Source organism: Phoca vitulina, unplaced genomic scaffold (assembly GCF_004348235.1).
Source record: "Phoca vitulina isolate PV1807 unplaced genomic scaffold, GSC_HSeal_1.0 scaffold52, whole genome shotgun sequence".
NCBI lineage: Eukaryota > Metazoa > Chordata > Mammalia > Carnivora > Phocidae > Phoca > Phoca vitulina.
The window spans coordinates 2,297,125-2,323,731 of record NW_022589755.1 but is presented as its reverse complement, the minus strand read 5'-3'; the positions used below and the strand labels follow the sequence as shown (position 1 = coordinate 2,323,731).

Genomic DNA, 26,607 nt, shown 5'->3' with positions numbered 1-26,607 from the left:
GGGGGGGGGGGGGAGCGTACTGTATGAAACGTACATGTAAATAGTAAGATGCCTGTGTCTCACCTTCAGAAATACCACAAAGGTAAATTTTTTAAAACTAATTATTATGGGTATGACCTTTACATCGTGAGAGCTGAGTATAAGACACATCTGTGCTCCTCTGACTCAGATCATTCAGTGTGTGTCTACAATGGCCGGGGGCGGGGGGGGGGGGGCACAGCTTCCTCTCTCTCCCCTCCCCGCCCTCCCAGCTGGCCAAGCTGGTGAGATCTGGAGTAGCTATCTTGGATCACCAGACAGAAGCTACGTATTGGGGATGGTGGAGTAACAAGCTAGGAGGGGCAAGACAGACACCTGATGGCTTTGTGAAGAACAGGTTCTGTGTGCCTCCGTGAGGAAAACTACCTTCTCTCTGATTGAAACCATTGATAATTCTGAGTCCCTCTTCAGACAGCCAAACCAATGATGGCATGTCTCCAAAACAGGATGGGGCTGCAGTAGAGATGGGTAAGTGATCACAGAAACCTGCCCTTCCCTTTCAAAGTATAGAATCATCCCTGGAACGCTTCTTCCCATCCAGGGACTGCAGTTACCAGTCTTGGCGTCTGAGTGTGGCCTCGTGATTGGTACTTATCACTAGGATTCGGGCAGAGGGACACAGACCTTTTCCAAGCCACAGCTCTTAAAAACAAGCATGCTTGCTCCGTGCTCTCTTCCCTCCTGCTGGCTGGGTGCAGAAAATAACCAGGTCCCAGGGCATGGTAGAGCCCCGAGAAAACTGGGTCCCTCCACAGACATCTCACCCAGGGCCCAATACCCACCCGAGGTTGTTATATCATCAAGAAATAAGTATCTAGGGACGCCTGGGTGAAGCCTCCGCCTTCAACTCAGGTCATGATCCCAGGGTCCTGGGATCGAGCCCTGCATCGGGCTCCCTTCTCCGCGGGGAGCCTGTTTCTCCCTCTCCCACTCCCCCTGCTTGTGTTCCCTCTCTCGCTGTGTCTCTCTCTGTCAAATAAATAAATAAAATCTTTAAAAAATAATGAAATTCAAAAAAGAAATAAGTATCTAATTTGTACATGTACATGTACATGTTTATAGTAGCATGAGTCACAAAAGATGGAAAGAAGTGGCTGTTGAGAAATAAAGGAAATGTGGTTTATACATATATTATTCAGCCTTAAAAAGGAAGGAAACTGCGACACACACTCCAATATGGGTGAGCCTTGAGGATATTATGCGAAGCGAAATAAGACAGAAAGACAAATGCTGGACGATTCAGCTTCTATGAGGTACCTAGAGGACCCAGGTTCATGGAGACAGCAAGTAGAGTGGTGATTTCCAGGGGCTAGGAGCAAGGAGGGGAGGGGGAGTGAGTGTTTCATGAGTCTGGAGATTGAGTTTTGCAAGATGAAAAGAGTTCTGGAGACGGATTGTGATGGTTGCACAACAATGTGAACTAAAAAGTGGTTAAAACGGTAAATTTTATGCTATGTATATTTTATAACACTTAAAAATTTTCTAAGTAAAAAAAAGGAAAGAGGCGTATAATATGATGTGCCATTATAATGTATATTGCTGATATATAATGTATATCACTGGTCTGAATGTTTATGTCCCCCCAGAATTCATGTTGAGATGTAACCCCCAAAAATGATACCAGGATATCAGTATTAGGAGATGGGGCCTTTGGGAGGTGATTAGGTCACAAGGGTGGAGCCCTCATGAACAGGATCAATGCCCTTATAAAAGAGACTCCGGAGAGATCTCTAGCCCTTTCCACCATGTGAGGATGCAGTGGGAAGCCAACTATGAACCAGGAAGGGGCCCCTCACCAGAAGGTGACCATGCTGGTGCCTTGATCTTGGACTTCCCAGCCTCCAGAACTGTGTGCAATACATTTCTGATGATCATAAGCACCCCCAGTCACAGTATTTATTACAGACTAAACCATATGTGTTTCTTTCTTCTGGAAGGTTCCTCTAACCTAACTAACACAGGGTTTCCAGATGCAGCGAACACCACGGCCATGCTACCCTTCAGGGACGCCTCAGCATCTAGATGGAATCGAAAGCCATGGGAATGAATAAGATGGTGCGGGAGGGAAGAGAGAGAATGGAGTGTGCTTGCAGAGAAGGAAGCAGACGGCGGCCATCTGACCCGAGCTAGGCCAATCCGTGCCCTTCCTTGGGAGTCTCGTCTCTGGGAGGGAGAAGCCTTGCTTCTCCACTGTGTGGAGGAAGCCAGTCTGCTGGAGGAGAAAACGTCCTACCCTGAGAGATGACGGGTGGGGATTGAATGACCTGGCTGAGCTCAGGTGCCCCCAGCATCCCCTAACCCCCCTGAGGTTTGGTTGTTCGGCTCACCCTTCCACTAAGTGAGTCCCTCCAGACTCCTTCCAGGAAATCCCCATTTTGGCCACTTGGGTTCGTGTCGCCGTGACCAAAGCACTGCACACGCAAGCCTCATTCGGGGTTGAAATGAGTGAATGAAGGCGGGCTGGGCGAGGTGATAAGTGAGCGTCCAGCGTGGCTGTGCTCGCAGAAACGCGGGGGTGCAGGGGCCCAAGCACCAGCTGCCACCCTCTCGTGTGTTTCCCCTGATGAAACCTCCTCAGCCAGAACAGCTGCGGTGTGGAGAGTGGACAGAGAGTTTGCTGCTGTTGTACAATCACTGAGAAGTCCCCTGAGTCACAGAGAAAGACACACGCACACGGTCACACTTCTGCCATGCTCATTATTATGATAATGAGCAACCATCTAGAGTCTTCATCCTGGGCTGGACTCAGTGCTGAGTGCATTGTTCCAATCCATGTGCTTCCTCCCCATCTCACCCCCAAGAGGTCGTGTGGACCCTTCCTCAAGGTTGTGGACCTCCAGATGCCGCACCACATCACCCGGGACCCTGTGAGAAATGCAGAATCCCAGGCCTTGCTCGGACCTGCCGAGTCAGAATGTGCATTTTAACCTGGTCCACAAGCGAAGTCTCACCCACAAAAAAGTTTGCAAAGACTTAGCGCCCAATAAACTACAGGATGCCCAGTTAAATTTGAATTTCAGGTAAATTATGAGTTATTTTTTAGTATAAAAATGTGCCGATACTTATCCAAAAAAAATTATTTGTGGTTTGTCTTAAATACAAACGGAACTGTGCATCCTGTATTTTTATTTGCTAAATCTGGTGACCCTGTGTAGAGGACGCTGTGGGTGCTTTTAGCACACCAGACACCCTCCTCGTCACGGGTTTCGCCAGATTTCCACACCTCCTCCTTGCATCTCAGGTGCGGGGGGGGTGGGGGGGCGGTGCTTGGGAAGGAGGGGGACAGTTCCACCCCTGGATTTTATTTTTATTTTTATTTATTTATTTTTTTCAGATTTATTTATTTGAGAGAGAGAGAATGAGAGAGAGCATATGAGAGGGGTTAGGGTCAGAGAGAGAAGCAGACTCCCCACCGAGCAGGGAGCCCGATGCGGGACTCGATCCAGGCACTCAGGATCATGACCTGAGCCGAAGGCAGCCGCCCAACCAACTGAGCCACCCAGGCGTCCCCACCCCTGGATTTTAAAAAGTGGGAGTAACACCTGCCTTAGGTCCAAGCTAATCAAAGCAAAATCATGTCCTGTGGCCTCTATATTTGGGTAGGATGTAGCCCCATTCATGCCGGTGTGATAAAGAAGTGTATTCAGTGGGATTCTGACAAATAAGCTTGTCCTGGCTCTCTTCCCGGATGGTGGAATACAGGATGTGATGCTTGGAATGGTGGCAAGTCATCTTGCCACCATGAGGGATGATGAGAGATAGAAGCAGAAAAATGTTCACCTTTAGCCCAGAAGGCTGACCTATAACCTGCATATTCCCGATAAGGATCAAATACGTGCTGGTTGCTACATTCTTAAAGGGTCTCGTGACTGTCTGTACAACCCACCCATAGTTAATACCAAACTGAATGATAAGCACCAGAGAAATCTTGTGAAAGTAGTTTTATGAGTAGAAATTTGAAGGAGACATCTATAATCAAATTCTCCCTGCACATCCCCTCCTCCCTGAGCACTAAGCTTATAAACACCAGCTTCATGCAGCCGACACACAGCTCTTTCTGCCCACGGATCCTGTCCCCGCACTATAATAAAAACACCTTTTGGCGCCGAAAACATCTCAAGAATTCTTTCGTGACCATTCGCTCACGGACCCACGTCAAGGGATACCAGTTTGAAGACAGATCCACACCACAGCCAGCAGAGCAGAGAGTGGGAGAGAAGACAAGCCCCTGGTGACTTTTTTTTTTTTAAGTTGTATGTATTTATTTCAGAGACAGAGAGAGAGAGAGCATGTGCGCAAGCATGAGCGGGGGGAGGGACAGAGGGAGAAGCAGACTCCCCGCTGAGCAGACTCCATCCCAGGACCCTGGGATCATGGCCTGAGTCACCCAGGTGCCCCTCCTGGTGACATCTTTAAGTGACTGAATCAAAGTGACCCTGGAGCTGGTCCCTTCCTCAGGACTTGCCTGCCGGCTGATAAATCCTCCCTTGAGTTTAAGCGAGTTGGAATCAAGTTTCCAGGACTGGCAGCTGACTGCATCTTGACTACTGTGGATAGAAACCGTCCCTGCTTCCATTTCATGCAGGAGAAAACTGGCGACAGAGGAGGGGAGCATTGCAGTCCCCAAGCCAGCCTGCTGCTTTCCTAACTCTACCTTTGTCTGACACCCAAGGCCATGTTGGTACCCATTTCCCTCTTCACCCAATTTGGGGAAGCTCTGTGCTGGTGGAGGCACTCAAGACTTTCACGTGTTCAAAGACGTTCCTCTTCAAACTCACAATGGTTGTGCTTGAAGGGGGCAGGAGAGAAGCTTGGCCCCAAAGCAGCTGGAACTCGGAGACGTCCAAAAGTATGATCAAGACCATGCAGCAAGTGGGAACGGGGATCTGAGAGCAGCTACTGAGCCCTTCCCCAGCTCCTGGACCAGGCTCTGTCCTGTCCTCCCAGCCTACCAGCCTCCCCGCAGACCCGCTGAGCTTTGTCTCCAAAAACTCTTGACACCCAGAGAGGAAAAAGATGACCAAAAACGAAACAAAACACGCAAAAAAACCCAAAATGAAAAAAAACAAAAACCTCCACAAAGCCAAAAAGCTTTTAATAAACTTGATTTTAAACACATGCGATGACTTTATTGTTTAACAAGAAAAATATATTATGACCCCCTAGGTTTCATCCATTTCAAGTAAAACCTGCTTGAAGAGAAAATTAACAAGAGGTGGTAAGCGGTATCGGTTGGTGTAAACAAACCGTAAAACCTGTTCACTTTCCTCTTCGGGCAGCGAATTGTTCTCAGAGCCATAAAAGTTCATCATAAATTCCAAGTGGGTGTAAGGTTATGAGAAACACTCCTTGTTGCTGCAGGATTCAAGTTTTCAATAACGGTGTATTTATCTCGGGCAGTTTTTCCTGGTATTATCACAGGACATCAGATGTTTTGATCTGATCTCACGTCTTCCTGGGGCCAGAGGAGGGCAGGGCCCAGTGAACATGAGGGGCAGTGCCCCCGACTCGGACGCCCGGGGCCTAGTCCTCAGCCCTCCTCCTTGAGGCTGCCCGACGCTGTAGGGAGAGCCTTTGAATCTCAGTAGACGTCTGTGGAATGGCACAAAACAGCACATGAGGTCCTCAGTATCCCAGGGCAAGTGGCATTGGGGAAAACCCACATCACACAGTGATCTGCATTTCGTATTTATACAAGAATTTATACAAGTTATTTTTATTTATTTATTTATTTTTAATTTTTTTTTTTTTTAAGATTTTATTTATTTATTTGTCAGAGAGAGAGAGAGAGTGAACACTCGCACAAGCAGGGGGAGCGGCAGGCAGAGGGAGAAGCAGGCTCCTCGCTGAGCAAGGAGCCTGACGCCAGACTCAATCCCGGGACCTCAGGACCACAACCCGAGCCGAAGGCAGACGCCCAACTGACTGAGCCACCTAGGCATCCCAAGAGCGTTATTTTCCAGCTTGGTTGGAATTCTCTCTGAAAAATTAAACTAAAAATTATTTAAAAAATTACAAAGTTGATCCTCATTATATATGGATTCCATACCTGAGAATTGGCCTACTTGCTAAAAGTTGTTAGCCCCAAATCAGTGCTCGTGAGAAACCAACCCTGCCGATGCCCTGATCTTGGACTTCCAGCCCCCAGAACTGGGGGGTGGGGAATAAATCTCTGCCTTGTAAGCACCGAGGTCTGCAGTATTTTGTCATGGGAGCTCCAGCAGACTAATACAGCATGACCGCAGAAATCCTGAATGCCCCCGACGCACAAGTGACACCTATTCTTTATCACTGCTTCCTCAGCCCCTGGCCACCCTGCCCTGCACTAACCTTCCAGGCTTCCTGAGCTTCCCCTGGGACCAGTCCTCCAGAACCTTCAATCAGCCTGACTTTGACTGCGGGCGGTTCTGGTGGCTTTGATTGGCCTTCCAATTTTTACCCCAGTGCATCTAACTGACTTCACCCCCAGAACTCTAGCCATAAGGAGGCAGGAGAGGTCATTTTGGCTTCCAACCTCCTGAGACAAGACACGTGGCTATCACCTCCGCCGAGAAGCTGCGTTTGCTCTGGGCAGATGTGTGGAAACAGAGCTGGGCAGAACTTTCCAGGGAATTCTCTGGGTTGGCAGGTAAGGTCGGCTTGGGTCCCTTGGGCCTTCGGCCCTGCTCACCGTCTGCCTGTCCAGGCTCTGCCGGCCAGTTGAAGACCTGCTGCCTGGGCCACACAAGGGCCACAGAACAGAAGAGCAGGCTCACCACACCCGCTGCTGGTTGTGAAACTTCGGTCTTATGCCTCTCTCTCTTTCTGTCTCTTGGGGAAGCCTCACTTGTCCCAACTGTAAAATGGGCTGATGCTTTGATCTGTTCTGCAGTCCCACAGAGAGAGCGTAGGGTGGAATAACTTAATAGGCAGTGTGTGCCCATCATTAAGCAATTCATTCATAATTTAACTATTCATTCCCGAGTGTTTCCTGAGGCCTGGTGAAGATGACTCACACTCACAATCCAGCCCCCAGGGGCCCTCGTTGGGGGGTGCAGACTGGCTGGCTGGCTCTGTAATCACTCATCCATCACCCATTTATCCAATAAACATCACCTGAGCCTCCGGGTACCGGGGGCTGGACACCCGGGCATGCACCAAATCCCCTCCCCACCCTGGAGGATCTCCCTGCTTTAAAGCACCATACAAAAGAGAAAACGTTAATTATTATTTTGAGTAATAATTATAGTGGTGCTACAAAGGAGCCCAAAAGCTTTGGTAGGATATGGGCCAAATTTGCTGCCAAAAGAATTTTTGCCCTCAGGCCTGGGAAGTAAGGTAAGAACCACTTTCCTTCAATCCTTATTTACTCACTCAGAGGCAGGCCCCAAACTGGGAACTGGCAACAACTGGATCTCTGTTATTGAGCTGCTCACCAGAGGATGAGCAGGGCAGATACAAAAAATAGTCCAAGCACGAGATGGAGAGAGAAGGGGCACTGTGGAAGCTCAGATGAGGAGCTTCGTCCAGATTTACTGGGGTGGGAGTGGTCTGGGAAGGCTTCCTGGAGGAGGCAGCATCTGAACGGATTGCTGAGGAATGTATGATGTTACCAGGTGAAGAAGTGGAAGGAGGACATCCAGGGAGTCATTCCTTCTTTCCATTCCTCAGCAATATTTATAGTGCACTCGAATGCTGGAGAAACAGCGCTGTGTGTGGACACTGCACAGGTGATCAAGGTGGTATGACATGAATGGCTACTTAATTTGTGAGGCCCACTGCAGAATGAAAATGCAGAGCTCCATGCTTTAAAAAGGGGGTTGGGGCACCTGGGTGGCTCAGTCCCTTAAGTGGCTGACTCTTGATTTCGGCTCAGGTCATGATCTGAGGGTCCTGGGATAGAGCCCCACGTCGGGCTCTGTGCTCAGTGGGGAGTCTGCTTCAGGATTCTCTGTCTCCCCCTGCCCCCCCCCACTTTCTCTCTCTATTAAATAAATAAATCTTTTAAAAATAATTTAGAACAGTTTAAAAAGGAGTTAAGATCTCCCACTCCCCCTGCTTGTGTTCCCTCTTTGCTGTCTCTCTGTCTCTGTCAAAAAATAAAAATCTTAAAAAAAAAAAAAAAGGAATTAAGAATCTCAAGATGGCCCCAGGAGGGCATTCAACGGAGCAGGGGGCCCTTCTTCTGTTGTGTTTTTTTTTTTTTAATCAGAGCAGAAAGCAGATGCTTAACTGAGCCACACAGGCACCCCCAAATAAATAAAATCTTAAAAAAAAAAGAATAGGTGCCCTACACATGAATTGCACAAGACATGAGTAGACAACATTCCGTGGTAAAGTAAGCTGTTTTTACTATATGGGGCCAGGGTGGGGGGTGGGGGGTGGGGGGTTGGTGTTCAACTTTGCAACTGGGTTGGGCTTGCATTTATCAGTTATGTTAACTGTAGGCAAAGTAAAAAAAAAAAAAAAGCTAATGTTCATCAGCTCCTTACTCTCTACCAGGCATGATCTAGGTGCTTTGCATGTATTCATGCAGGGAGCCGCCCAAGGACCCTGTGAAGGGGTGACTATTCTAATGTGCTGCTGAATGCCAGACCCAAGAATGCTGGTGCGTGCATCACAATCCCCTGGAGGGCTTGTTAAAACAAAGTGCTGGGCCCAACACCCCCAGAGTTTCTGATTCAGTGGGTCTGAGGTGGGGGCTGAGAATTTGCATTTCTGATGAGCCCCCAGGTGATGCTCTGTGGCTTGTCTGGGACCTGATTCAGAACCTTTGGGCCACTGTGATGGAGCACAGTGATCACGTCTGAAGGAAAGTGGTGTTGGGCTGAGGGCTGGGGTGATCCTCACACCCTACCTACAAGTACCTGGCCACGTGGGAGGAGGTGGCTGAATCCTGCTCTCCATCTACTTGCTGCACCCATGCATGGCTCAGGCCCACAGTCCTTCTGAGGGCAACCTTTTCTGATTTGCACCAAGGCACCATATAAGAGAGGAATTCTGGATCTGAAGGGGTCCGATTATGTGGGATCTTGCAGGCCAGAGTCAAGGGTTTGCACTGGAGAGTTTTAAGCAAAAGAGTGACATGTTCCTATTTAAGATTTAAGAACTCTCTGATGAACGGAAAAATCAAAATGTGATATACATATATAATGAATTATTAATCAGTCTTAAAAAGGAAGGGAATTCCGACACCCGCCACATCATAGATGAACCCAGAGGACATTGTGCTACATAAGTCAGCCCCAAGAAGACAAACACTGCCTAATCCCACTTATATGGGGTACCAGGGGCTGGGGCAGGGGGCAGGAGGGAGAATGGGGAGTTGTTTAATGGACAGACTTTCGGTTTTGCAAGAGGAAAGAGTTCTGGACATAGATGGTGGTGATAGTTGCACCACAGTGAATGTTATTAATGCCATTCTACTGTGTACTTAAAAATGGTTAAAATGGTAAATTTTACATGTATTTTATCACACACAAAAATGATCCCTCTGGCTGCTAGAGAAGGGGCTGGGTGGGAGGAGGCCAGAGCGGCGGCAGGACACCAGGGAGGCCGATGCAGTTGTTCAAGTGAGAGGTCAAGGGTACTCAGGCCAGGTGACAGCGTCAGGAGAAGTGGACAAACTGTGACCACCCTGAAGGCAGCGCCCACGGGACCTGCTGATGGACTGGATGTGGGGGCTGATGGGGGAAGTAGAAGGAGGGCGACGCTTCCATGTCTGGCCCGGGCACCCGGACGAACGACAGATCCATCTTCTCGGAGGCGAGGAGGCGGGAAGAAGCGTTTCCTTGCTGGGGGTTGGGAGCAAACGCTCCTGCCCACCTTACAGGTTTGCGATGTCCAGTGGGCGACGGGATGCGAGTGGGAACGAGGTCAGCTGTGTTCCGGGAGCAGAAGGAGGCCGCGGTGGCTGGACCTCCTGAAGCAGGAGGGCAGAGGGCGCCGAGAGGCGGGCCCGGCGGGACGTCCCGATTCAGCCACCTACCGCAGCAAACCTGGGGGAAAGTTACCGTCCGTTTAACGAACGGGGAGGTGGGGACGACGTCTCCGGTGCGCCCGGGCGCACGCGGCTTGTGTGAGCCGTCCTCGGACACACAGCTTCGGCCCATCTCTTAGGATTTCTTCCTGCTCGGAAAACCAACTCTTCCCGTTTCCGAGATGGGGAAACTGAGGCAGCTGCCCTGTCCGATGGGAGCACGCCAATGACGTGTGGCCGGCAGCACCTTCTCCCGATTCACGCAGGAGCGCACACTGAGGCCAGACGCTGGGCGCCAGGCTCACGGCGGAGGAGCCGAACCAGGGCGCCCAGGCCGGCCCCAGATACGCGGGTCCCAACGCGCGCCCACCTTGGACCCTGTCAGCGCCGCCCGAACGGAGTAGGGGACGAAACGCGCAAGAAGACACACCCGCAGGCCTGACTGGCGCAGAACTCTGGCGGGGCCCCTCCTTCTCGCCTGCCCACCCCGACGGCCCGGGGATTTCATTTCCCGAGCGCCCGCCGGCGTCCAACCTCCACCTGTCTCACGACAACGCCGCCATGACCCCTCCTTCTCCCTGCCTCGGCCTCCCCGTCGGCACGTCTGCGCATGCCCGCGTCCGCGTGCGAGCCAATGGGAAGCCCTGTAAGCATTCTGGGAAGTGTAGTTCAAAGCCTGGCGCGCCGAGAGGCCTTGTTTGTCTGGGCTAATAGGCCGCTGGCCGTGCTCGATGCACCTTGGAAAGTGTAGTTCAGAACTATCTGGAGATGGGCGTGAGAGATTCGTCACGGCGAGCGGCCAATGGGAAGCGTCCTTTTGCCGCGATGCTTCCTGGGAAATGTAGTTCTAGGTGAGGCCGGTGGGGCGCGGGGGGGGCGGTGAGGGGCGGAACGGACGCCTCGGTATCTGAGTGTTAGGGGGAGGGGGACGGATGAGTTTGGCGCAAAGCCTGCCGGGGCATGGAGTCCCGGTGAGCTTTGTGCGCATGTGCGACGAGGTGAGGGGGCGTGGGGGGCCTCGTCTGGGACAGTGAGGTGAGCGAGAGGGGAAGGGGGGTTGGGGGGGCCGTTGGATGCGGTTTGGGGAGGGGGGGCTGGAGGCCGGAGGCCGGAGGGATGGGGGAGCAGGGGGAGGGGAGAAGAAGGGGGCCAAGCGAAGCGGGAGGTAGGCGAGGGGGATGGGAGAGGGAACGGGAGGGGGAGGGGCTGGGGAGGGTCGGGAGGTGGGAGGGGGCTGTGGCCCCTCGGGGTGGAGGACGCGGGAGAGAGTGGAAAACCGGGGGCGGGGTGTGGGGGAGGGCCCCGGAGGGGGGGGCGGGACGGGGGCCGGGTCCTGGGGCGCGGGAGTCCCGCGGGCGCTCGCACTCGTGCGGGGCTCTGCGCGTCCGAGGCGGAGGCTGGCCGGCGCGCTCCCCTCTCTGGGTGCAGAGCGCCCGGGTCGGGGGCTCGGGGGCTTGGTGCACGGGAGGCAGTTGGCCGGCGGGGGAAAGTGCTCCAGGCTGTGTTCGCCTGCCGAAGCTGCCCCCCGAGCCGGCCTCCAGTCACCCTCTGTGCCCGCTCTTGGGTCCCAGTCCCCTCTTCCGATGGCCGTGCGCCTGTGGGTGACTAGCGGTGCCCCCCAGCGCCTCCCCGAGTGGCAGTAAGCGCGCTCCCGCTCTGCTTGAGCACTTGCTGGGGCAGGTGCTGCTCTCAGCGTTTTCCTTTTTTTTTTTTTTTTTTTTTTTTAAGATTTTATTTTTTTGACAGAGAGAGACAGAGAGAGAGGGAACACAAGCAGGCGGAGTGGGAGAGGGAGAAGCAGGCTTCCCGCCGAGCAGGGAGCCCGATGCGGGGCTCGATCGCAGGACCCTGGGATCATGACCTGAGCCACCCAGGAGCCCCTGCTCGCAGCGTCTTGCTTTGCCTGGCGACTCGCACTCACGCTGGGTCTCTTGTATCGGTAGGGTCTTTCTCCCCATCCTACAGCCCAGGAAATGGAGAGCCCGTGTATAAAAGGTGCTATTGTACTTTGTCCGAGGACAGATAGCTGGTTGGCTGCAGAACTGGGATTTGCTCCAGAGCCCTTGTGCTCCGAGTAAATATTTGTCCAGTGGACGGGTGGCTCTCAGCCGGGGGTACGGGACAATATCTGGAAACCTGTTTGGAGTCACAGCTGGGGAGTTGGGGAGACAGCTACTGGCATCTGGTGGAAAGCCGCCAGGGATGCTGGTAAACCTTTCGCAGGGCATGGGACGGCTGCCACGACACAGAATTATCCAGCCCTGTGTATGACGAGCGCTGAGTTTGGAAACCCTGCAGTAGACACACAAGTCTTCATTGAGCGCTTACTGTATGCTGGGCCCCTTCTAATTCATATCCCTAGCAGCCCCGTGTGGGGAAGGAGCTGTTATCAGTGCTGGTTTACAGGTGGACAAATTCAGCCGGCAGAGGGGCAGGCAAGTCATGGGTCCAAGGTCACACACTGGGTAAATGGCAGAGCTGGAAGTGGAAGCGTGGCAGCCAAGGTCCAGAGCCCACCCCTTCAGCGTTTGTTAACTGAGCGCGCCATGCAGAGGTGCTGGGTGCAGCCAGCGTGGGCTCTGGAGTCCCACAGTTCCAGGTTTGAGTCCTGCCTGAGTCCGTTTCTCCTTCTCACAGGGCTGTTGGGACGCTCGGGTGGGGCAGTGTGAGGCAGATCCCACTCCGCGGCTGTCTCCTGAGGTCTCCAGGGTGCCTGGTTGGGCTGGACAGTACTCCTTGGACATAGCAGTGTTACCGGTATTCTAGTGGAGGTGACACACGGCACTCTAGCAGCCCCTGGAGGAACTGGACCCTCAGTGGGTGGTAAGGATTGGTTCACGTGGCGGAACGACCTTACTTACGGCTTAGTATGTGCTTTCTCAGGGGTGGTGACCCTGGGACCCAGAGAAGGGTCCAACTGGCCCTGCTCTGAGGAACTCACTGTGGACAGCTGGTGGCTACCCATGAGCCCCCCACCCCCCCCCGAGATTGCGGGACCCTGCAGCTTGATGCCTGAGGCCTGGCTCCCTCAGGTCAGATTCCAGTCCCATCCCGGAGGGATCTTTCTCACAGCAGAGGGGGCTTCTCTGCATCTTTGGAGACTCAGCTCTGGCCCAGGTCTCCTGGGAAGCCCTCCCTGCCACTCCCAGGCTTGTCAGTCCTCCAATGGAGGGATGGGTGGGCAGGTGATGTTGAGACTGGCTGTGGAACCAGGCACACCTGGGTGTGAGTTTAGGCTCTGTTACTTATTACCTGGGTGACTTTGGGCAAGATGTCTTTACCTTCTCCATTTGCAAAATGGGGGCAATAATAATACTAATCTCATAGAACTGATCATCCCATAAATTTTCTTTGAGTGCCAACCAGCATGCTGGGCTCTGTGTCTGTGGTCTCTTGCTCTCCTGAAGCTTAAATTCTCATGAGGGAAGACAGCACACAAATATAACACCCCGTCTTGTTAAACACTAAAAGGAAATTAGTAAAGGTGACAGGATAGTAACTGCACGGTAGGGTGTGTGGATGCTGTGTTAATCGGATGATTTGAGGAGGCTCTCCAAGTAGGGGAAATTGCATGGAGGCCTCAAAGAGGAGAAGGAGCCAGCTGAGCAAAGAGGAGGGGAGGGAGAAGAGCAGGTACAAAGGCCCTGGGGTAGGACTGGCCTTGAGTCTGAGAATATAATCAAGGAGCCAGTGTGGCTGGAGGAGAGAGAGCCCGGGACAGAATGGTAAGAGACAAGAAAGGTAGGCAGATGTGAGACTTTGTGTAGCAAAGAAGCAGAGCGTTTTCAGTGGAGGAAGTGACATAATGTGATTTGTATTGAGGGGAAAAAACCCTTTCTGATTGCTGTGGGGTGATTTGCGTCTAGGGCGGCAGGCTTGGGAGCAGGGAGATGATGAGGGGGGCTGTGGTGGCCGGCCCAACAACGAGATGATGTCCACGGTCAGTGGCGTAGTAGTTAAGAGCCAGGGCTTTGGACTGGGGCTGTCCAGGGGACCTTTCAGCCCAGCTACTCAGAGCCTGTGCCCCAGAGCCAAGGATCTTCTCTCTTGACCTCCTTTGCTCTGCTGCAAAATGCGGTTGGCCACAGAAATTTCTCGTATCAAAAGGAGAGTTGTTCAAACACAGACTTTCTCCTAAATCTCATCGGTCAGAGCCCTCGTCTACCTCCTGCCTGTGGTCGAGAGGACTGTCCTTTAGTCGTGATTGAGAGCAAGCTGCTGTAGCTAGGAGGCCCCAAACACAGTGGCTCAAGTCAGATAGAAAAACTTGTTTTCTTTTTTTTTTTTTTAAAGATTTATTTATTTATTTGACAGAGAGAGACACAGTGAGAGAGGGAACACAAGCGGGGGAGTGGGAGAGGGAGAAGCAGGCTTCCCGCGGAGCAGGGAGCCCGATGCGGGGCTCGATCCCAGGACCCTGGGATCATGACCTGAGCCGAAGGCAGACGCTTAACAACTGAGCCACCCAGGCGCCCCAAAAAACTTGTTTCCTGACAGTGCAGCGGTGTTCTGGGTGGGCTCAGTGCCGTGACCCGCAGGGTCATCCAGGATCCCTTCTGTGTTGGTCTCCCACCATCCTTTAGGTCAGGGGTTGGCAAACTTTTTCTGGAAAGAGCCAGATAGTAAATATCTCTAACCACGTGGGCAGCTTTGCAGGTTATTCAGTCTCTGCTGAATCTACTCAGCTCTGCCTTCTGAGCTCAAAAGCAGCCATGGATGGTGCATGAGTAAATAGGCATGGCCGTGTACCAGTAAAACTTTATTTAAAAAGAAAAAGCGGGCACCTGGGTGGCTCAGTCGGTTAAGCGTCTCCCTTTGGCTCAGGTCGTGATCCCAGGGTCCCGGGATCGAGCCCCATGTTGGGCTCCCTGCTCAGTGGGGAGGCTGCTTACCCCTCTCCCCCTTGCTCGTGCTTTTTCTCTCGCTACCTCTCTTTTTCTCCCTCTCAAATCAATAAAAAATCTTTTAAAAATTAAAAAAAAAAAAGGGCAACCGGCTGGCTCACTTGGTAGAGCATGCGACTCTTGATCTCGGGGTTGTAGGTTCAAGCCCCACATTGGGTATGGAGAATACCGAAAAATAAAATCTTAAAAAAAAAAAAAAAAGATAGGCTGCAGGCCAGATTTGGCCCACAGGCGGCTGTTTGCTGACCCCAGTCCTAGTGGTTCTCAAGCGTTTTGAACTCAGGACTCCTTTATATTCTTAAAAATTATTGGAGATCCCAAAGCATTTTTATTTACAGTAGTTGTGTCTATGGGTATATATCATGTTAAAATGTAAGGCCAAAGAAATTTCAGAGTATTTATTAATGCGTTTAGAAACAGAAGTAATCAACCTTTCACATATTGACATAAATAACATTTTTTAAATGGAAAATAACCGTGTTTTCCAAAACAAAAAATTGGAGATGTGGCATTATTTTTCTGCGAATCTCTCCAGTGCCTGTGGGCTGTAGGACCCCCAGCTGCCTCCCCCCGCTGGATGCCGGCAGCACCGTTTCCTGCCCCCGTCCAGCAGTCAGGAGTCTCCGGACATGTCCAGCTGTCTCCCGGGGTCACGTCATCCCTGGTGGAACCACTGCCGCGTCCGGGTCCCCTCCTTCAGGAATGGGGAAGAGGAAGAGGAGGGCACACAGCTTCCTTGGGGGCGGGGGGATTAGACAGAGGAGGAAGGGGAGAGTGGATGGGGGCCAAGTCCTGCAGTCCGCCGTGGTTCCCGATCCCTGGACGTGACTGGGGGCCCATCCGTGTATGGGGCAGCTTAGGCAGCCGCAGGAACACCCCAGACTGGGGCTTCAACAACAGACGCTTATTTCTCAGTTCTGGGGCAGAGTCCACGGTCAGCTGCAGGGAGACCGTGTCTGGGCGGCAGTGGGCAGCCTGCTTATCTTCTCACGTGGCAGAGCACATCCGGGAGATGTCTGTTCCTCTAAGGGCACCGATCCCGTCGGATTCCGACCTCATCCTTATGGCTTCTCTCAGTCTCTTCTGCCAGTTTTATTGAGGTGTAACCAACATACAGTGTTCTGTTAAGATGCACGTGACAATCTGACGTGGGTACATTGTGACACGGTCGCCACGGTGAGTTCGGTTCACGTCTGTTGACTCGCATAGTCACCCTTGTTTTTTCTTGTGATGAGAGCTTGTAAGCTCACTGCCCTAGCAGCTTCCAAGCAGACGGCGCGGTCTCGTGAGCCCCAGTTGCCACGCTGTATGGTAGACGCCCCCCCACGACTTACTCGTCTGCTAACCGAAGCTTGTACCAGCTCAGCCGACATCCGTGTGCTCCCACTCATCTCCCCAAGCCCACCTCCCGATACCGTGGTGCTGGGGTTAGAGCTTCGTGTGGATTTGGGGGACCGTGAATGAGGAAGCGGTGCAGGGTGGCTTTGGAGCAGGCATCGTGAGCATCTGCTGCAGGGGACGCTGGGGCCGCGGGGTGTGCGTGTCATCGGGGCGAGCAGTTACGGTGACGATGGCGCTGACGAGAGCTCAGGGCTCTGAGCGCTTGCTGGTGCTGCGCGCCGTTGCAGCTCTCTGTGTGTGTACCCGTCACACGAAGCTGAGGGAGGAGACCGAGGAACAGCGGGGCCCGCGGCCACCCGCAGGGAAGGGCAGAGCCAGGGTCTGAGCCTGGGCCGTCCCAGGACGGGCATCCGAATCTGCCTTCCTTCGGCACCTGTCGTGTGCGGGGCCCTGGGCACAGCAGCCCACAGGCGCCTTCCTTCCCAGGCACTCCCCCTCGGCCGTGCGAGGTAGGGGAGCACTGCGACCTACAGGGGAAACGGAGGCACAGAGGGCACCGGCCCTGACCTCTGACGTGGGCACGCGTGGGGTGCACCTGGCCGGAGGCAGTGGATTCTCGAGTCACCGAGCTGGGCTCTGACGGTGCTGAACTCCCCTCCCCACAGGCGCTGCCGTCCCCGCGGGGCTCACGACCCCCATGGAGGTCCCGTCTCCCCAGCCCGTGAAGCAGGAAGGCCCGCCGGCCGAGGGCCTGACCCTGGACTCGCCCTGGCACCGCTTTCGGCACTTCCACCTGGGCGACGCGCCGGGCCCCCGCGAGGCGCTGGGCCTGCTGCGTGCCCTGTGCCGCCAGTGGCTGCGGCCCGAGCTGCACACCAAGGAGCAGATGCTGGAGCTGCTGGTGCTGGAGCAGTTCCTGAGCGCCCTGCCCGCCGACGTCCAGGCCTGGGTGTGGAGCCGGCGGCCCCGGAGCGGGGAGGACGCCGTGGCCCTGCTGGAGGAGCTCTGGGTGAGCGCAGGGTCGGCGGGGGGGGGCCCTGCTCGCACCCACGCCCCTCAGCTGCCCCCTCACCTGGCTGGAGGCCGGCCTCCCCGCTCCCTGCCTGGCCTCTGCTCTCCCGAGGGCCGCTGGTCTCAGGACACGATCGAGCGTGGGAGGCCGTGGGGCGGGGGTGTGCGTCGGGCTGTAGCGCGGTGCAGAGGGGTGGTCCCCGAGACGCCCTCCTGTTGAACCATTCAGAAGGACTCAGAACCATCCGAGAGCCGTCTTGCTCACAGTTGGGGTTTGTCATGGCAGAAGGACGCAGATCCGGTCAGCAGGGGGAGGAGGGGCAGGGCTCCAGCCCAGCCCCGTGCACGGAGCCTCTAGCTGTCCTCTGACGGGGGCATGTGGACGGTCCTCCTGGCCACGGAGCGTGACAGGGTGCATGTGGGATCGCCGGCCGGGCTGGCTCCTTGAGCCTTGGTGCCCGGAGTTTCTGCTGGGCTCCCCCGTGCACGCATGACCTGCCTCGCCCTCCAGCCCCCCTGGAGGCTGAGCGCATCTTGGGTGTCTGAAAGCCTCCGTTATAAACTGCACCGTTGGACTGGCCAGTGTGGCCCCAGGCCCCCACGCACACAGTCGCTCGTGTCAGGTAGGATGCCCCAGGGCCTTAGAGGTCACCTCCCGGGGGACCAAATGCTTTACTAAAGGCAGGGGGTCGCCCGCCAGGAGCCTGTGGGCCCTGCCCCCACCCGGTTTTGTGGAGTGTGACAGAACCTCCCGGGGGCACAGCCGGGCCGGTCCATTCACGCGGTGCCTGTGGCCCTTTTGCCACAAGGACTGAGCGGGGCAGTGCGGACACAGACAGCCGAAAACCTTTACTCTTGGTCCATTGTAGGAAAAGCCCGCTGACCCGCGGTTTAGAGCCATGCTGTCCAGTGAAAATCGGACGTGAGCCCTGTCCGTAGCATGTTAGAAAGGGTGGAAGGAACATGCGGCTTTAATTTGTTGAACTCAGCGTTTCCAGCCTGTTACCACCTTGGCAGGTGGCACGTGTCCCCTTTCCAGGGGCTCAGCAGCCACATGTGGCCGCGTGGTGAGAGGTGGCGAGAGCCTGGCGGGCGCGGGGGTGAGCAGTCAGAAAGATGGGAGAGTACCCACTGTGAGTGCCCGTGGCGCCCCGCCAGGTGCTGGGGACGCAGCGTGGTCTTGTCGGCCCCTTCCGTCGCTGAGGCCCGGCTCCTCTGATGGGCTCTCCCCCGCTTCCCGGGACCAGCCTCACCCCTCTGGGGCCTCCCCTCACGGCCACTTCTCTGGGTCATGGTTCCCTGTCGCTGCCGCCGTCACACGTCACCGCAGAGCCCGTGCCTTAAAGACAACCCAGACGAGCTCACTCGGAGCTCTGGAGGCCAGGAGTCCGACTCGGGTCTGGCTGAAACCTGGGTGTGGGCAGGGCTGTGTTCCTCCTGGAGGCTCCGGGGAAGAATCCATCCCTGGGCCTCACTTGACCTCTGCTTCCAAGGTCACGTCCTCTCCTGAGCCCGACCCTCCTGATGATGCTGGGCCGTCCAGATAATCCTGGGCTGTCCCTCACGTCAGTCACACCTGCAGAGTCCCAGCCCTTCCGCCACGTGAGGGCGCAGAGCCACGAGCCCCGGGACCAGGGACCGTTGTGCCTGGTGCAGAGGCAGGTGCGTGTCCGAGGACTCGGAAGTGGTGTGGGAGCACGGCGTCAGATTCTCGTGGAATCGTGGTTCCCGGTGATTCCCTGATGGCTTCCCTGGGCGCCGGGGAGTCGTTCTCTCTCTCTCTGGTAGGAGAGCAGCCTCGGGCTGGGAGCCGGCCGGAGCATCCCTGGGGTGATGCTGTTCTGCGGGATCGCACCGAACCGTCCGCGGCCCCTCTGATGCCGCTTCCCCGTTGCTGGTGGGACAGACAGCCATTTAAAGCAAAGGTGTGAAGAGTGATGGTAGCCTGGGCGTCAGGCCTTTGCACTCAGCCTGTGGCGGAGGGGCCTGGAGAGCTAGAGTGTGGCAAACGCCTCCGGGACGAGGGTGTCTCTGAGGTCTGGGTTCTCGCCTGTGTGGGGCAGAGCCTTCCCCGATGCATCGTGCGCGCGCTGCTGCCGCCAGCCCGTGGCTCCAGCCCTCGGCTGCCCGGAGCACGGGGGGCTTTGGAGATCCCTGCGGCGGCTTTGGAGATCCCTGGCTCCAGCCCTCGGCTGCCCGGAGCACGGGGGGCTTTGGAGATCCCTGCGGCGGCGTCTCTCTCTCGGGAGCTGAGTCTCCTGTTAGCAGGTGCCGGGGCCACGGCTTCGGTGTATTTTTTTTTTTAAGATTTTATTTATTTACTTACTTGACAGAGAGAGGGAACACAAGCAGGGGGAGCGACAGGGAGAAGCAGGCTCCCTGCTAAGCAGGGCGCCCGACGAGGGGCTCGATCCCAGGACCCTGAGATCACAACCTGAGCCACCCAGGCACTTGGCTTCAGTGTATTTTTAACTTTTTTGGGGGGGGTGTACAGTTCTCTGCATTGTCAACACACGGTGGTTAATTGTAGCGATAGTCAGGACGCAGACCTGTGCCGTCCCCCCAGAACCCGCGGGCCGTCCTCACAGGCGCCCTCGCCCCGGATCCCCGCGGGCCGTCCTCACAGGCGCCCTCGCCCCGGAGCCCCGCGGGCCGTCCTCACAGGCGCCCTCGCCCCGGGGCCCCGCGGGCCGTCCTCACAGGCGCCCTCGCCCCAGAACCCGTGGGCCGCCCTCACAGGTGCCCTCGCCCTGGAGCCCCGCGGGCTGCCAGTCTGCGGTCCATCTTCTGGGGAAGCACAGAAAGAACTCACAGTGTGTGAGCTTTGGGGGCTGGGTCTTTTGCTCAGCGCGATGCCTTTGAGATTGACCCATGTGGTCGCGCGTGTTGGTAGTTGGTTCCTTTTTCACGCCAAGTAGAACCCCGTGGTGTGGACACACCAGTTTCTCTGTCCCTCCCCTGTTGAAGGACCCAGAAGTGGTCTCCAGTGTTGGGTGATTTTTTTTTTTTTTAAAGATTTTACTTACTTATTCATGAGAGAGAGAGAGAGAAGCAGAGGGAGAAGCAGGCTCCCAAGGAGCAGGGAGCCTGACGCGGGACTCGATCCCAGAACCCCAGGACCATGACCTGAGCCGAAGGCAGACGCTTAACCATCTGAGCCACCCAGGCGCCCAAGCGTTGGGTGATTTTGAATGCAGCTGCTTTAAAGACCTTGGTGTGCATTTCTGCGCGAACACGAGTTTTCATTTAGCCAGAGTGGATCGCCGGGAGTGCGAGGCCTGGGTTTCGTGGCAGGCGTGTTTGATTTTAGAAGAAACCGCCGAACTGCTTCCTGGGGTGGCTGTGGCTTTTGGCGTTACCACCGGCAGCGTGTGAGCCTCCACGGTTCTAGGGGCTCTTCCTGGCTGCTCCGATTCCGGGGGCCGAGAGAAAGCCCTACCCGGCCGAGCCGGCCTGGTGGAAATCATGACTTGTTGTGGTTCGTCTAGCAGTGACTAGAACATAGGCCCTCGAGCGCGGGGGCTTTGTCTGTCTTGTTCACTGCTGTGTCCCCGGTGCTTTGAGTAGTGCCTGGTACATAGTAGGTGCTCAGCAAGGGGCTTGCCAGGGAGCGGTGAGTAACCCCCAGGCCTCCTCTGTGGGATGCAGGCGGGCAGTGCGAAGTTTCCTGTCAGGTCTGGAGGGAGAGCCTGGTCTGTTCTGCAGGTTAGGGGAGACGGCGGAGGGGGGACCGAACTGGCCACGGTCAGTCACCTGCATCCGGTCCCAGGCACACAATAGCCAGGGGGCCGGGTGTCTGCCAGCCCAGGAACCCAGAGGAAAGCGGGTGGGCGGTCAGGAGCTGGGAGGCTGGGAGAGCCCGGGCGGCAGTCAGCACAACAGGAAACGCCCGCCGGCCTGAGCCTCCGGGCGGTCAGCGCTCAGGGAGTCCTGGGGCGGCAGAGGCAGCCAGCAGCACAGGAAGAGAGCACGGGGCAGCCGGCAGAGGTGAGAGCCAAAGCCGGTGGCACTGGCGGGGCCAGCGTGCAGGAAGGCGAGGGCAGCCGCGAGCCCGGGGAGGTGAAGGTGGGCGGCGTGGTCGTGGCTCAGGGTGGCCCGCAGGGCTTGCTCAGCTGATGAGGCTGAGTGGTCGGCTAGACTCTGGCTAGACTCTGAATCTTCGGGAGAAGGACGTCCCGCCTCCTCAGCGTGGCCTGCGGACCGTGGTCGGGCCTCCTGCCTTCACTCCCCGCCCCCTCACCTGGTAGAGCTGGAATAAATACATGAACGAGTTCCGGGGTGGGAAGTTCAGACTTGAACCCAGATGGGCAGTGCTGGCGGCCAGGCGGCTCCGTGCGCGGCGCCCGGGGGTTCCTCCGAGGACACCTTGCTTTGATACCACCTGCAAGTTCGGGGGTCCCCAGGACCAGCCTGGGTTTGGTAATCCATGAGAAGGATTCAGGACTTGATGAGAGCCGGAGTGCTCACAGTTCCGATTTGTTTCAGTGAAGGGACGCAGAGCACAGTCCGCGAGGGGAGAGGCACCCGGGGCAGGTCCAGGAGCACGCCTCTCCTGGGGGCGCATGGGGACAGCACCAGGTCGTGCTGACCACGCTGAGGAGGGAGGCTCTCGAGCCCGGTGTCCAGGCTTCTTATTGGAGGTCAGCTCTATAGTCTGACTCTAGTCTCCAGCCCCTCTGGAGGCTAAGAGCCCCCCATAAATCCCGTTGTTAACCTGGCCTGCCTGTCTCCACCCAGCCCTGAGGGGTCAGTACTGCATACTGAAACTCTGTCTCCCGGATGGCAGTGTGCGTCCCAGAGAAGTCAAGCACCTTGCCCAAGGTCAGAGGGCTAGTTAGGGGGCAGTGGGAGGAATAGAACCCACAGGCCCTGGCTCTAGATCCTGCTTCTAAGCCCTGCTGTACGCCAGATACTGAGCCCCCAGGGCCTCACCCAGGGCCCCAGCCTCATCCCCATGGCCACTCTGCCTGGGTATCTTCTTGTGGCTGGGGCTTGGTCTCTGCACAGTCTAGCATCCCATGTCTGGGACCCCAAACCAGAGAGCCCCGGGCCATCCAGAGGATGTGTGTGCCCTAGAATCGCTAGGAGAGCCTGCTGGCGGTGTGGCTTCCTGGGCTCTGCTCGCGGGTGGGCTGACGGAGCTGCCGCAGAGGCCGCGGTGGCGGGCGCCTGGCACGTGTCCTGCTCCTGGCCTGCTGCAGTGGGGGCAGATGTCACCTGTGGGTCGAGGAGCCCCACCGAGGGCCGCGGAGCTGGGGAGTTCCCTCTGCTGTGCCCTCGGCATCTGCCAGTCTGGGTCAGGACTCGGGGTGAGATCAAGTGCCGCCTCAGCCCCTCTGCCCTGGCCCCAGGGTGGGAGGTAACTTGCTCGGGGTCCCACAGGCAGGCCTGTGGCTGGAGGCACCTGGGGACCAGGTCAGCCTTAGGCCGAACCCTGACTCCACAGCTCGGTACCCCCTTATCTTGACCCCCTTCTTCACCAGAGCAAAGGCAGACGGCTTGACCCTTTTCCCCATCCATCATTCACTCGCTTGGCGTCCCTTGAGGACTGTCGGAAGAGGCACCAGGAAGTGGAGCCCCGTCCTCTCCCACGGTGGTGGGAATGTGATGCGGGGCAGTCACGGTGGGAGACGTCTGGCAGTTCCTGTGAAGGTCAAACACCTGCTGCCCTGTGAGGCAGCACTTCACTGCTGGGTGGACGTCCCCACGAAACTCGTCCCTGATGTGAGGTGAACGGCAGCAGGCCAGCAGTCTCCATAATAGGCAGAAAATGGAAACGACCCGTGTGCCCACTGGCATAGATGCACAGGATGTGGTCCAGCCTCACAAGGGAACATTATTCAGCCACGCAAGGGACTGAAGCACTGACGCCTGCTAGAGTGACCATCAAAGGCATGGCGTGGAAAGGGGGAAGGAGCCAGTCCGAAGGGACTGTAGATTGCAAGATTCCACTAATGCAACACCCAGAACAGGCACACCCACAGAGAGAAGCCTGGGGTTCCCGGGGGTTGGGGCAGGGAAGGGGAGTAGCTGCTGCTGGGGTTGAGATTTAGTTTGCAGGTGATGAGAATACTCTAAAACTGGGGATGGTTGCACAACTCTGAATACGCTGAAAGCCACGGAATTGTATTTTCAGTGGGTGAATTCTGCAGTAGGTGAATGATGTCTCACGACAGCTGTTATTAGAAGGATTGGCACCAGGGATACCACGGAAGGAAGGCAGGCCAGGCCCTGCCCTCCTGGAGCCCACAGTCTGTAGGAGGAGATGGGCAAGCACAGTGTGACAGTTAAGGTGACTCTGTCAGGGAGGTCTACCGAACGTTTCAGGAACAAGTGACATCAACGCCACACAAACTTCAAACATTGAAGAAGGTACACTTCCCAACTCCTTCTGTGGGCAAAACCAGAGATACCACGAGAAAGAAACCTGTAGGTCAGTATCCTTAATCTCTAAATAATTATGTTGCATGGGAGAACCACGCCCCCCCCCCCAAAAAAGAATATCTATTTACTCTGTGGTTCTACATAAAGTTTCTAGAATATGAAAACAGCTCTGTAGTGATGGGAAATGCATCAGCATTTGCTGATTCGTAATTCGGGGATTCAGAGAGATCACAAACGTGCACAAGGAAACTTTTAGGGGCTGTTAGGTTTGTTTGCCATCTCGACTGTGATGGTAGTTTCAAGAGTGTGTACATGTTGAAACTCACTGGATCGTATGCTTTAAATACATGCATTTATAACGTACATCCACTGTAACCTCAATAAAGCTGTTGAGTAGTGCGGCGTGATAGGTAGGAGGATAGGGGCTGTTCTTAAATCACACAGGGTCATAAACCTGTGTGTGGTGGCAGGGATGGGGGCTCAGCCAAGTCTTGAAGGACGTCGGAGGTAGACGGGGAAAAGGGGATGGGAGAAGGAGTTCTAGGCAGAGGGAACAGAATATGCCGAAGCTTGGAGGTTTGAGAGAACCTGGCATGCGCAGGGCATCATTAACTTTCTACTATGGACTTCCAGGAAAGGACCTGGCCAGAGGTGGGGCTGGAGGAGGAGGTGGGGCCGGGGCCCGTGGGCCACAGCAGAAGCAAGCAGCAGGTCGTCACCCGTAGCACCATAACAGCCTGAGCTGCACGAGTGGTCAGGAATCAGTTTACAGTCAGCTAGAGTAAAAAGGTGACCATGCAAAATATTCCTCCTGCCACCACCAGACAACGTGGGCGTTCATAAATTCCAAACAATGCACGTTTGAGAAAGGCTCCGGAAGCTCCCTGCAGAGTCTTCTTGCTAGTTGATAGAATTTTAGGCATCACTGACTTCCATCCTAACTGTTGCATTTGAAAGAAGTAAAGTACGAGAAGGGGGTTGGATGTGTGGAACTCAGGAGTCAGCTCTCCTTCATTGGCACTAGGATTCTGATCTGTTCCTTGGGGACAAGGGCTTAAGAAACAATGACAATAGCATAAAGACACCTAAAATAGTCTGAAACATTTTCAGTAACCTTCGGTGTTCTGGCTGGCACCATCCTGCTCACAAGTGGTCTACTGTTTGAGCTGGGAAAAGTCCCATTCCTTTATTTTTTTCCTGAGTTAAAGGTAGCTTATGTGTTTTTCTTGTGTATTTTGTCAAGGAGTTTGCACTTTATCCAGCGGGCAGTAATTACGAAGCTAAGATAGGATTTAAAGCAAGTGTATCAGTTGTCTGTTGCTACAGAACAAATCACCCCAAACTTAGAGGCTTGCAACAACAAACACTTGTTGTCTCACACAGTTTCCGTGGGTCAGAAATTTGGGACAGATCTGACTCAGGGTCTCATGAGGGCGTCAACTGGGGGCTGGAGGGTCTGCTCCCCAGACGAGTCCCTCACATGGTGACCAGCAGGAGGCCTGGTAGCCGGCTTCCCCTGGAGCACGTGATAGGACTTGATGACTGCCTCTACGTAGTGGGGGTTGCCGGGGAGAAAAATTAGAGGCTATCGCTGTGGTTTCTCATTTCTGAGTGTGGTATCTCTCATTTCAGGGACCAGCAGTGAGGGCACCTCAGGATGGGACAGAAGGCTCCGGGGTGACCATTGGAAAGGATGATGTTGGGCTGATGCCCTTAGGTGAGTAGCTCACCCCCTCACCCACATGATGCTCCTCTCCCATCCTGAGGGGTCCCCCTTCTGCTCATCCTTCATTTGCTCAGTGAACATTCCTGGTGTCCCTGCCACGTGCCTGGCCCTGAGCTAGGCCCCAGGGCTGGAGCTGGATCAGACGTGCCCCCACGGAGGGCACAGCGAGGTCAGACGGGATGGCCGGCGCCCGGCCGTGCACCCCAGCTGCTGGCGTGTGCCAGGCACCATCCTGCCAGCTCTCCTGCAGCCTGTGTTGCCATGGGGAATGTGGCCCCAGTACATCAACAGTTTTTTTCAAGAAAAGACAAAGTTTGGATTTTTATGAAACTGCCTGATTTTCAAATGTTTTTTACATTTTTAAACACACTGCTGTGTACCAAGCCAGCACCACCAGTGTTGACCCACTGGTACACTCAGCTCTCTGGAAGCCTGTGTCTAATGGAGTAGAAACCCAAGGTCCAGAGAGCCCAAGCAGCTTGCCTAAGGCCACACAGCAAGTCAAGGCCGGAGCCAGGGTGGGGACGGTGGCTTCTGCCCCTGATAGCAGGTGTCTCTGCACCCAGGAGAGGCCAGGACACCAAGGCTTGGGACCTGGTGGCTGGCATGGAGGGAATGTGTGGGTGGGGGCAGGGGGTTCGCACTTTTTTTGTTGCACTGGGATTGTTTTTGTAAATTGAATCATGAGCCGGAGCTTATCTCCCTGCAACTCCATAGAGCAGTTTAAAAACCTGGAGAAAGGAAATGTGAGGTTCTTTGTCCACCTGACTTACCCACCCAATCATTTGTCTACCCAAAACCCACTCAGACGCCACCCACCCCCTTCACACATCCTGCAGTCAACCCACCTACTGTTCACCCGTCAGCCCGCCTCCCTGCTCATTCATACATCTGTCTCCCCACTGTCCCCTCTCCATCCACCCCCCACCTACCCATCTATCCATCATCTGTCTATTTTTTTTAAACCAGGAATTTTATTTTTTAAGATTTTATTTATTTATTAGCAGGGGAAGGGGCAGAGGGAGAAGCAGATTCCCCAATGAGCAGGTAGCCCGACACAGGGTTCAGTCCTAGGATCTGAGATCATGACCCCAGAGGAAGGCAGACGCTTAACTCACTGAGCCACCCAGGCGCCCCATCATCCATCTGTTATTAACCACCGGTCCACCCATCCCTCGGTCCTCCACCCGTCCGTCTGTACCCATCTCCTCCTCCATCCCCCTCCTCCCATCTCCTCCTCCATC

At 55.2% G+C, this 26,607-nt stretch overlaps 1 protein-coding gene across 4 annotated transcripts in view; it reads left to right on the top strand.

The window, feature by feature from the left end:
- The first annotated feature begins 10,888 nt into the window (after positions 1–10,888).
- ZNF444 (zinc finger protein 444) overlaps positions 10,889–26,607 on the top strand; it is a 16,671-nt gene continuing 952 nt past the window's right edge. For 2 of the 4 annotated variants that reach the window (XM_032388177.1, XM_032388174.1), the window contains exons 1-3: positions 10,889–11,032; positions 16,908–17,251; positions 25,270–25,354. In XM_032388177.1, coding sequence (XP_032244068.1) covers positions 16,940–17,251; positions 25,270–25,354 — 397 coding nt within the window. In that variant the 5' untranslated portion in view covers positions 10,889–11,032; positions 16,908–16,939. Of the gene's footprint in view, positions 11,033–11,117; positions 11,163–11,844; positions 12,821–16,907; positions 17,252–25,269; positions 25,355–26,607 lie in introns of those variants that run through there. The other 2 variants (XM_032388176.1, XM_032388175.1) reach the window with 2 other exon arrangements.